This window comes from Plectropomus leopardus, chromosome 23, assembly GCF_008729295.1.
Source record: "Plectropomus leopardus isolate mb chromosome 23, YSFRI_Pleo_2.0, whole genome shotgun sequence".
Taxonomy (NCBI): domain Eukaryota; kingdom Metazoa; phylum Chordata; class Actinopteri; order Perciformes; family Serranidae; genus Plectropomus; species Plectropomus leopardus.
In genome coordinates, this window is record NC_056485.1 from 2,559,014 (window position 1) to 2,571,249 (window position 12,236).

The 12,236-nt window shown below is 40.7% G+C and overlaps 1 protein-coding gene across 1 annotated transcript in view; it reads left to right on the forward strand.

The window, feature by feature from the left end:
• rtn3 (reticulon 3) overlaps positions 1 to 12,236 on the forward strand; it is a 40,974-nt gene that overhangs the window by 11,366 nt on the left and 17,372 nt on the right. Inside the window, exon 3 of the mRNA XM_042512264.1 lies at positions 6,002 to 8,743. Coding sequence (XP_042368198.1) covers positions 6,002 to 8,743 — 2,742 coding nt within the window. The remainder of the gene's footprint in view (positions 1 to 6,001; positions 8,744 to 12,236) is intronic.

Consider the following 12,236-nt stretch of genomic DNA (forward strand, 5'->3'; position numbering starts at 1 on the left):
TGCACTAATTGTAAGTTAGTAAGGCAGCTCCTCCTGTCTTCACTGACATATGGTATTGGTAATTTTTAACCCCCTGCTGCAACTTGATACGAAACCTCTCTAGCTCGTGACCTAAATATCTTGACCTACTGACAGGTTACATTGTTAGTTTATTGTTGAGGTGGCAGGAAATGCATCTGTGCAGAGCCGACGTCTGAGCAACAGAAGTTCAACCAACAGAGCTTATATACATATTTACAAGTCACCACAGGCCCCACAATATGATATGATATTATTACAATACGTAGGTCACAATACATTCGTATTGCAATTTCAAACATGTTGTTTATTGTAATATATAAGTCATAATGGAAGTAAAAGTACATATTCTTTTTACCATTTAAAAAAAAATGTTTAAGTACATTCCAACTGTGTTCTTTTTGTATGCCAACATTTCCGAATAAAAGAAATTACTAAAGAAAAAAAATAAAACCATAAAACCACTATGATAGAGGTTAGTCACCTAGTAGAATATTACATAAGTAAAAGTCTTAAAGAAACACATATCTACTGTACTTAGGTATCAGAAGAAATTTTAGGCAAGGTAGCTTTATTTGTATAGTAATTAATCATGTAAAGTCAAGTTTAAAAATTAGTTTGCCATCATGAAGAAAAATTAGGTTTTTTAGTTTTGCTAAGGTTCTAAAGAACAAAATCCATTTTTTCCTTCCTTCCAATTCGTTAATTTGTCTGTCCCTCCCTCCTTCCTCCCTTCCTTCCCTATTTTGTAGTAAGTAGCTGAGATAGATGAGGGAAAACTGACAGACATATAAAAACTAAAGCACAGATACGCCCAAGTACTATACTATAACAAAGTAAAAGTGCATCATTACATTACACCACTGATTGCAATATATTGTGATTCATAATTTAATTGCATATTTTCTCCCAAAACATCTGCTTTATATATGACAAAGATTTAAGTCCATTCATCTCACAACAAATTTTTGTCATTTTTTAGCAGTATATTTTTTCTAGTAGACTGAAAAAGCTGTTGGTTTTATTATTTTAGTAGAGTACCAAAAGCTGAATTTGTTGTAATATTAATATTTTAAATAATAAAAAATATTTGATACTTGCAACAGTACAATTCAATATCGCCAAGCAAAAATATCACAATACTTGGTTATATCAAGTTTTCCCCTACTTCTAATATTTACACGTGACACATTTTGTGCCTAAGCTGCCTCGGAGGTGATTAATAAAACTGTCATAAATCACCAGCTCAAATCAAAGAAGTCTGTTTCAGAATTCAGCGCCACTTGTTCTCGCCCATGTCCAGAATCCAAGAATTAGACTGGTAAAACCGTGCCTCCGCAGCTGCTAGCAATCTGATCCATTTCAGTTTTTCACTGCCTGCCAGCGAGCATTATGTAGGTCAGCAGCGCTCACTGTAGGTTCAAGATAATCCCAAGATTGCCACCTTATTTTAAGAAAGCGGAGAAGTTCAAGTTCACATTGTGCGCACAAGAGCAGAAACCTAAAAATGGATCAGGTTGGTATCCCGGGGGGGGCACCAGCTTCCTGCTGCCCTAGTATCCGAGCCCAAGCTCCTATCACCCCCCAGTAGCAACCAGGGCCCCCAGAGGATGAGTGGCACTGGAGATATCATCCACCGCCCAGCGACCTGGGCCTGCCATCGCCTGTGGCTGCTCACCCGCCCTCCATCCCACTATCTGCTTCTGGCTTTGTAGGCTTTGTGCATGTCTCACATCCTTGCTTCAGCATTAATAAGTAGGTTTTATTTCTTTTTTCTTTCTATCGTTTTTTGCTTCTTTATGTTCTGATTCTTTTTGTGCTGTCATCAGTGTTAAAAGTTGTGTGAACAACTGGTAGCCAGCACTGTGATAGCAGTTATATATTAGGATAGAGTGATGAGCATAGAAGATAACATGAGACACAAAGTATTCCAAGTCACATGTTACTATTACACACTTATGTCATAGGCATTCACTCTGTAAATGAGGGTAGACAGACGTGACTGCACCCTGTGGAATTTGAACTCTTGGCAACTTATCTGCCTTTCAGCAGGGATATCTGACTTTAAAACGTCTTATCGGTTCATCAGTGTGTGGGATTTCCCTGTAAATCCCATCATTGGTGAACTTTAGGAATACATTTTGGTGTGTATCACTTTATTAATAAATTCAAGTGACAAGACGACAAGGATTCTGAACCCCCAAATATACCGCCACACGATCTTTTTTTGAGTTGGGATTATTTCGTCACATACAGTTGATCCCAAGGTCATAAACAAATAAATTGTAAATGAGTTTGCTACACAATCCACATACATAATCACCCAAGAGCGGAGAGAGAGCAGATTACATAAATCAGACATGAAGACCACTGAGGCCTAATTTGGCAGATGGCTCATGAGTAGTGGCTTATTACGAAGCAAAGTTGTTGACAGATTTATCTAAACCATTTTCACGAAGCTACTCCCGAATGATAGACCCTCCGGAAGTTTAGTTTGTAATCTAAAAACTCTGGCTTCATCTAAAATCTGTAGATGTATCCACAGAGCACGAGCTGTTTTGGAATTTGTTTACTAGTGCAGAGCCAAAGGACTACAACGCTGTTGGCGAGATGGAAAGTCCATTCATGTGGCCTAGTTTGAACAAGGCATTGTATTGTGGCGCAGGGGAGGTGGCAGTCCAAGACAAAGTGGACCAGTCAGTTGGACCTCAGTGGAAAAGTCTGTGTCTGTACAGTGGCAGGGGAGGGGTGGGGTCATGGGGATCATGCTGACAACACAGCTAACATTGCAAGGTTCACTCGAAGTAGGAAAAATCTGGATGTTGCATAGATAAAAGTAGTGGATGTTGAAACATGTTTTTAAGAGCGCCTGCTGGGTGAAAGTTAAATTCAGTCAGAGGCTGGAGTTCAGGTTAAGCTGGGCCGGGCAGCTGATGTTCATTCCCTAATATAGCTGCCAATTCCCTATCGTAATGACGGGATGTTGGGCGACACAGAGGGTCATTGGCGCTAAAAGGGATCATGTGATCGTTGGAACAGTTGCATGGAACAGTTGCATGGAACATCTTTAGATCTCTGTGGCCTCCAGGGCAGCTAGGGGCCACATGGCTTGGGAAGGGGGGCCCTGCCATCATAGTGAAAAAGAGTTAAAGCGTCCTCAGCTGTGTGGCTGAGGAAGTGTTGGTGTTGGAATGACCTGATTAACTGCACCGGGACAGCAGTATTATCTAACTTTTGGCATATTTTTCACCATTTCGAGAACATTACATAATTCTGATGATGTTGTAATAGGCAGTTAACAAAAACTAATTATGTAGTGAGCACAATAATGAATGCTACTCTTCTTATGTTTGAAATATTTTTTAGATTAATCCTCTTTTTTCCTGTTGTGTTTGAAAACAATGTGCGGAAAGCTTGAATTGTTATGCACTTCCTGAAATGTTATTGGTGAACACTGTGCACTTGGTTAACGACCGGCCTTTTGCACGATTAAACTGTTTTCCATCATTAGTATGTAGGTTGTTGCCAGGTTGATCCTGCTGTTTGGAATGGAAAACAAAAATAGAGATCTGTAGGGAGAATTGGAGGAAACGGGATTTATTTATTTATTTATTTATTTATTTCATTTGAAAGGGACTACAGTTAGCAGTCGACAATTTTAGAAACGACACTCAAAAATGGCCTTTACCCTTGTCTTTAAGACCTGACCCAACCTGACTTAATGCTACAGGTACTGAAAAAGACCTGAACTTGACCAGTTGTTAACTGTAAGTTTGCCAGGCTAAAGCAAGGTTATACTACTGTGTTGAATTGACATCATACATATGTAGCCTATGCTGTAGCCTGACATGCACCTCCCCAGAAATTAAATCTGAAACAGTTAGTTGCGAAGAAAATAAAGCCCCCTCCCCCCCACACACACACACACACACACACACACACACACAAAAATTTTTGAAGCCCTGTGAGAGATTTATCATGGCTTCATATGAGTAGAGGAAAAGTCCACTAGTTGCTAGGGTAAGTTATGAAATGTAAAGTGTCATAGGCTTATGCTAATGAGGTTAGCATGTTGGATATTTTGGGAAAACGTGTCTAGCAAAAGACAATTCTTTTGTCTGCGAACCTTGTGTTATCATGGAGCCAAATTTTATAATGCTACCTTTGTTAAATGTTGCCGTTTTTCACAGCCATTATGCAATGTCAAATGTACTAGGCTTATGCTAATTTTAGCATGCCATGATGCAGGCCATCTATTTGGCACACGCAAAATTGGCACAGTTAGAAAGAAAAATAAATTTCTAAACAAAATTTAAATTTAAATTTAACAAATTTAAATGTACCTAAGCCCGAAGCTTTATGCAGCAAAACAGGCTAATACTTTGGCTGAAACATTTAAGTTAGAAAGCAGAACTTGAGGCCATATTTGTTGCATTGGTGGGGTTGATAGGGAGTGATGATATATCGCACCCCACGTGTTGAAGAGCAGAGATGCACTGAGAAGTTTGCTCAGTCTGTCAACCAAGAATGTGTTAAGAGAATTGATATGGTGTTGTCAAGATGGCATTCGTTCCTAATGTATATCGGACTGGCTGGTTCTGAAGGAGTGTAAAGCTCAGGGCATTTTTTGCATAGTTTGACAGCCATTTGTTTTGTTATCGATATCTATGGCAAATATTATTGCAGGGGAGCCACTGGTAAAGTGTTACTTAAAAAAAAACAAAAAAAGCTGTCGGATGAGGTAGTCAGCCGTGTGACAGAGTGGGCCAGCTTCTGTTGTAGATGGCAAGGGAAAACCCTGTGATGAAAGAGAGGAGAAACACTGGTAAATTATTAACACTTTTTTTTTTTAAATCAAGGCTGCCATTGTGCGACTATCTTCATTAACACAAAGGAAAACCCTGTAAAAGAACATAATGAGGATGACATCTTGAATTTTAAAGGTACATGTTGACAACGCAGCAACATCAGCCTTTTATTTTATGATGTAATACACCCTACAATACAAAAAAGGGCTTTTTAACTTTGTGACCTTTGCTTTGTTTTTAGAAGTCTTACGTATCATTTTTCAGTGTTAATTCAGTTCTGTATTATTCCATGGTGCTTTGTCTGAAGGTGTCCTCTATGATGACCTCTAGCAGTTCTCATGAAGTTGCTGTTAATAATGACATTTGAATTTTGTTTTCTGTAAAATTGCTGTGGACTTTCAAATTTAGGATAGTAGTCTCAGTGAGTTGTCCTTGAAAATTGAAAGGGGAAAAAAAACAATATAAACACATAACAAAAGAATATTTGGGGGTGAAGTCAGAGCTTAGATTGCATGAAACTAAAAGGAAAATAGTTGTTGCATACCAGTTGTACGTTTTAGTGGACTACAGTCCTGGATTTTGGAAAAATCACACACAAAATACAAACAAAATACAAAAATACAAACGGATGACACACCATCAGCATATTTATTTTTGTGTTTAAAGGGAACCATTTCCAAATACAAACACATTTCAACTTAAAAAAAAATACTAAAGAATTTATTACTTAAATGCCATATACTGTTAACAAACAAGTTATCAAATTAACACTATCAAAAAGAAACTGCTTTCAATCCTGCAAATATATAGCAAACCACTTGCTATACAAATTGCAACTAACATGCAATCACCACAGCTACATGTGGTGAGATCAGTGAGATTTTTATTTCCTTTGCTGCTTCATCTGATCACTCAGATAATTTCAGTTGCCATACTGAGTGCTGTCTGATGGCAACTTTGTGGACATAGTTAAGAGCAGCATGCAAAAAGTGAAGATCCCATCCATTATATGAATCTGCCTTATATTTCCATGATGCAATGCATGAATGCTTCGGCTGCAACATTAAGGCCTCGCTGAATAATAATAGAAGTGCATGGGAGTTTAGTGTGTGTGATTTACATGACCTCCCCTCCTTTTTCCTCTTGGCTGTCATTCCTCGTGCACGCTGATGCAGACAAAAGAGTGGTCCTGGGCTCGGACAAGCCTAGCGAAGGTGTTGCGACATCCCTTCGCTTTCCTTCTCAACCTGGTTCTTTCACCCCTGGTAATTATGGGAGTGAGGCAGGGCCACCAGATGGACAACCGGACTCACCGATAAAAACATCTCCTGTATCGGAGCGAATAAAAGCACTCGAAGCTCTTGCTGCCAAAAAGAAGGAACCGGATTTTAGAAGCGACGGAGGTTACTCTCACTTCAGAGACCGCCACCATGAAAAATCTCCCACTGAAAACCCCAAAACTCCCACTGAGATCCCTAAAACTCCCACTGAGACCCCTAAAACTCCCACTGAGATCCCCAAAACTCCAGCTGAGATCCCCAAAACTCCATCTGAGATCCCCAAAACTCCAGCTGAGATCCCCAAAACTTTCACTGAGACCCCCAAAACTTTCACTGAGACCACCAAAACTCCTACTGAGACCCCAAGAACCCCCTCAGACAAACCCAAGTCTCCCACTGAGAAAATAACACCAACTGTTCAGAAAATAGGAGGTTCTACCGATCCGGAGTCACCAGAGTCCCCCTTTGAAGTACTTGGAGATTTAAGACAAGTGAATGAATTTGAAGAAACTGAAGAGTGGATGAAGGCTCATTTACCTCCTGCACCAGATTTTGATGCTGTAGATTCAATTAAAGGCACCCAGACTTCAGACAATGTTGCATCAAAACCGGAGAAGGAGACTAACGTAGTTATACCTGCTGCTCCTGCTGCCTTTGCTGGTGTCCCTGATGCTTTCATGGATTCTCCTGCTGAAGCTCCAAAGTTGAAGGACGAGCTCAGTGAAACACAGAAGCAGCCAAGTGTTGAGGAGGAGTCAGAGTTTGACCTCAGCTTTTTGCCAACAGCCTACATGTGGGATCAGCAGGAAAAATCAGGTGCCCAGGCTCCATCGAATCTTGATTCAGTGCTTCCAGCTTCACCGGCACCTCCTGCCGGCTTTGACTCCCCATCTCCTCTTGTCTCTCCACCAGTTGGCAAGGATGCTAAGCAGAATGTTTCAGATGACAAAAAGACCAAGTGGACGGGTGATCTGGAGCCCCCAGAGGCAAGCGAAGCAGACAGCTCAGGAGAATCAGACGACACTGTCATTGAAGATGGTGTTACTGTTCCTGCATCTGTTCCACCTCCATCTTCTGATCCAGCTGTATCAAATAATCCCACCACTACCCCTGCTTCCGCTGCATCCAATCCGTCCACTGAGGAGGTGACCCCTCCACCAAAATCTGAGAGGAAGCTAATGACGGTTCCTACAATAAATGTTATTGAGACGGATGAGCCAAATTACAGTGACGAGGAGATGGAAATGGAGCTTGAAGCAGAGGAAGATGAGGATTATGAGGTTGTAAAAGACACAGCTAGAGAGGCTACAAAAACCCCAGAGCCAGAGGAGAGTAAGAATGAACCACCCAAAACACGACCCATAGAAACTGAATTTATGGAAGGCTACTCCCCTCCATCCTCACCTGTGGACTCTGATGCTGAGTACTCTCCAAAACACAAGATACTCAAGACTCTTCCTGAAACTGAAAATCAGGAATCTGCATCTAATGCTGAAACCCTACCCAATCAAGCACAACCTGAAAAAGCACAGACCACTTCCAGCAAGGGAGACGATAAACCCTCCCCTTTCACAGTCACAAATGAAGAAGTGGACTTTCCAGACAATGATGACGAGTGGTCTGATGAAGCACAAGATATCTTAGTTGCCAAACCGAAGGTGGATGAAAAGAGCAACACAGTTGCAAAAGATGCTTACATGGAGACTTCCCTTCCTAAAACCAGCTTCATGCAAGATGATATATATGACAGAGAGTCATTTGATTATGATTATGATGCATCCTCTCCCTTGGATGATATTAATGACAAAGGGTTGAATAATGCCAAGGAGCGGTTTCTGTCTGATCCTTCACAAATCCAAGTTGAACCACTGAATGCAAGCAGTCAAAATGTGGACGATTTCTCTTCACTGAACGATGACGAAGCCTTCCCCAACCAAAGTCAGTCATCTCTAAGAGAATATTCCCAAGACCCATATTCTTCTTTCCGAAATGAGACACCGAGCATCATCAGTGAGCAAGACTTCAATAAGAAAACTACCTCTGATATTGTTACAGATAACATGGCAAATGGCAACTCCCTCCCAGCACAGAAAATCAGCTCAAACGTCCAGCAGGACACAAAAGCAGGTCACAACACACCTGACACAACAAGCAACCCAGAAAGCATTGACCCTGACAACTCATCTGAGCAGGCCGATAGCTTTGTGGAGTTCATGCGCGAGTGCCTGAAATCAAGGCATGACGAAGAACCTGATAACACACACCAAGCCATTCCTTCCCATGACAAGGTCTGCAAAACTGGTATACCTCCTCCCCAGTCCCCTCCAACCATGGTGATGGATCTTGAACAAGAACAGCTGACCATCAATGCTCTCAAAGAGCTCGGCAGCAGTCAAGAGGAGGAGGAGGAGGTGATGACTCTCCAGTCGAAGGTTCCTGACCTGGGCAAAGCTAACCCCAGTGCTACATCTGTACAGCAGTCTTCTGTTACCTCAGCTCCTAATCCTCCATGTCCCCAAAGCAACCCTGTGTTTGACAGCACATATTCCAAAGAGGTAGAAGCCATTGACGAATGGGTGGCTGAAGCCTATCATCTTGCTGAGCATGTCTTGACAGCAATACTAACCCACTTATCAGGTAACACCTCTTCCTCACGGGCAGTAGGCCTGCTGACTTCATGCAGTCCCCTCAAAAGGCCCCTTTCACCACTTGCACCTTGTAACTGCCTGCTCCTTCCTTTTCAAGGAATGCATTTTTACATGTTCTATACATGGACTTTGTGGTAAAAAAGGCACCCACTTGGTGATTGCAGACAGACACCTTTCTAGTCATTGGCTTCTTTTATGGTCTGAGTGTAGCCTGCTTGTTAATTCGTAGAGTAGTTGACACTTCTTTCCACCTGTCAGCAAGGAGTTATACTAGGAGCACAAAGGCCTTAGATGAACTCAGTTGGACACATATAAATACAAACGTTAATACCAGTTCTTGAATGCCACATTCTACACTTTCATACTGTGCCACTTTTTGAAGGCGTGTGTGGTCTTGTACCTGCTTCAAATCCTGTTTATTTTTTCACCTTTGCACACCTGGCCACTAAAGTAGGTGTGCTAAGTAGATCAAAGGTTTTTGGAAAAATGCACAAAAAAAAAAAAAAAAGTCTTACCACCTCAGTACTGGACAATTTTTTTGTTACTTATTGACCAAGAGCTGATATGTGCTGCATATTTTTCCCTTTTTCTTAAATGTCTTTGACTTTTCCTATGGTTGTATCTTACTTGAACTGCATTATATTTTCGGCATGATCTCTTCTGGTACTGCTCTGTTTCGTTCATATCCGTAACCTTCCAGAAAACATGCACAAATATGGACGCACCTATTGTACGGACAGAAGGCTCTGTCCTTCTCCGTACAGATATCTTAACGATGAGAATAAATAAATAAGCGCTCAGACTTTAGGTTAGTAAAATGAAAGAAAGGTCGGTGTTGGTGCAGTTTTCTGTATTGTTGTTGAACTGATAAAATTTGTTTTTTAATCCTACAGCTTTAAACAGTGCACTTGTTACATGTACTCATCATCTCATTTAATCCAAACCCATTACAGATTAACAAGTTTATCTTTTTAGGAGAATCAGTTGTTTTGTAGATTGATTTGATGAGCACATTCCATCATCAGCTGGCGTGTGGTAACACAACCTACACATAATAGTCAGTAGTGCATATTATTACAGCATGATAGCACATGTGCAGACTAAATGTAAGAATGCAGTCAGGTCATTGGAGCAGGTGTCAGACACACCTCTTAATGTGCAGGGAAATCACCTTTAGACTTACACGTAACACTAAATAGCATTTCAGAGTTGTAGTAATAATGTTTATATAATTGGATATGATACTGCCCAGCCCTGGACATGTGTTTGAGGAGATTTTGTCAGGTAGTTGGTTATATAGGCATAAAGAGAACAATATAGAAAAGAAAGAAGGTCTCAAAAGACATAGGCGTATTTGACAGTATACTAAAGCTGCAGAGTCTGCAGTTGTCAGAGATTATTGTAGATAAACCACAGTGGAGTGATGTAAGGATACTAAGACTGCATATGGTCTAATGATCCCTGCTCCTTTTGAGCTTTTGACCCTGTCCTGCCCTCTGTCCTTTACAGCTCGGCAGTGGTCCACTGACAGAGAGTGGATGGGGGTTTAAAAATGGCGTCCCAGTGTTGGCTTGCAAGAACCTTGCATGTCACGGGGTACAGTCAATCCCCAGTGTCGGGTTTCTGTCTTAATGTGACTTTCCACAGCGCACTTGGTGACGACCATGTCATAATGACAAGGCATAGTACAAAAAAAACAAGCAAAGTTATGCAAAATTACTTGCATTTCTCTCAAATTATTTTTGTTGGAATTCATACATCAGTAAAGATGCTATCTGGGGAAATTAGTTTTCTGTCAGGTCTTTCAGTCCTCATTTCATCCAAGTCCAGCCATATTTTCATCTAAATTTGTCTTTAATATGCAAGCTTATATAAACCACCCTGTTTGTGTGCAACACACAGCATACTGTGATGATTATTACTCATTGAAAGTTGACCAGAGCAAGGGCAAAGTACTGCTGGGTATTGTTTTTCATGAGCCCCAGCAGCCAGTTCTGCAGTACCCTCCCCTCCTCTGCAAACATGATCTCCATTCCACACACGCATGCATACAGGCTGGTATGCAGACGGTAATCCTAACACATTCATCGGTTCGTCTACATGTGTTGAATATTTTAACCTGGAGTTGGCACAACAGAGAACAAAGTGCTGGTGCTCTGGCAACCAGAAATGAAGGGCAAACAGTGCAGAAGAGACAAAAGTTCAGCTTCATTTTAAAGCTGTTTTGTTCACTGCTTGGTGAGGCTCATTAGCCATGCACATAATGTAATTGTTATCTAATAGTGATAATAAAGACTTTGTGTTGAAGAGGAAGCTCTTGTGTGTGGTGTTCTGTAGAGGAGCCTGTGTTGTTGGATCCTCCCCCTCCAGCCATGAGCTTGAGCTATTTTAGTGCATCTCTGCAGTACTGCTCCTGCTTATTAGGCAGGGGGAGTTTGTTTCAGTTGGTCTCTGTTGTCATGTTGGATATGCTAGATGTTTGCTGCATTGCCATACAAGTTCAAACAACCCCCTTTTTATAAATTCTATTACAGCCATCTGTCAGTGAAATTCACACAGTGCCGGCCAAAAGTGACTCTCTTCATTTCTTTGTGGGCTAGTTCTAAAACCAGACTTGTTGCTGGGGCCTACAGATTAGTTTAAATCAAGCATTCCATTTGTGGTCAGATTTGTGTTAATCCTCTGTGTGAAGATTTGTAAAGTGGAGGAAAAAAGCATATGTGAATACTTGAATCAAACCTGTAAAAGTGTTTGGTATTTGACTCCCCACTAAGCTGTAAGACGCAGACCTGTAATATCTTGTGTGTTGTGGTTATTATCTTGTTTTAGTGAGAAGGAGTGACTTCAGTCAGGATGTATACAGTAATGGGGTCACAGGGAAAATAGAGCATGGTTTGAAAAGGCTTAATGGGTTGTTACTTAAAATAATCTTATTGCTACATTCTCCAGTGGAGCAGTTAGTAATTAATTAAACTGCTCAAATTGTATTATGGCTACCCTTCATTGTTTGGGTTTTATAGCGCTACAACTTTCCACTTTTCAGTTGGGCTGATGCAGGTGTCAGAAATTGGAATCAAGGTGACACGTTGTATCAAATGTTGAAATGTCATTTAGACATTTTTTCTACAACTACAAATTTCTATATATTAACAAACTTGACTGACTGGTTTTAACAATTATTTGAGCACATTTTATTACTGATTATTCTGAATGTACGATAGCCCACTGCTAACATTTTAATCCCTACACCTCAACAAAAACAAAACATACATGAGAATAAGGTTGGTGACAAACATTTTTATGCTTTCTCAACAGCAATAGCAGAGGCCAAAGGCATTATGTTTTCTTGTTGTCTGTACATTCATATCACATTTGCCACAAACATTCACTTTGACTCAATGATGAGCTGATTAGAATTTGGTGTTCAAAGGTCAAGGTCACTGTGACCTTGCATCTGTCTTTTTTTGGCTATAACTCAAGAA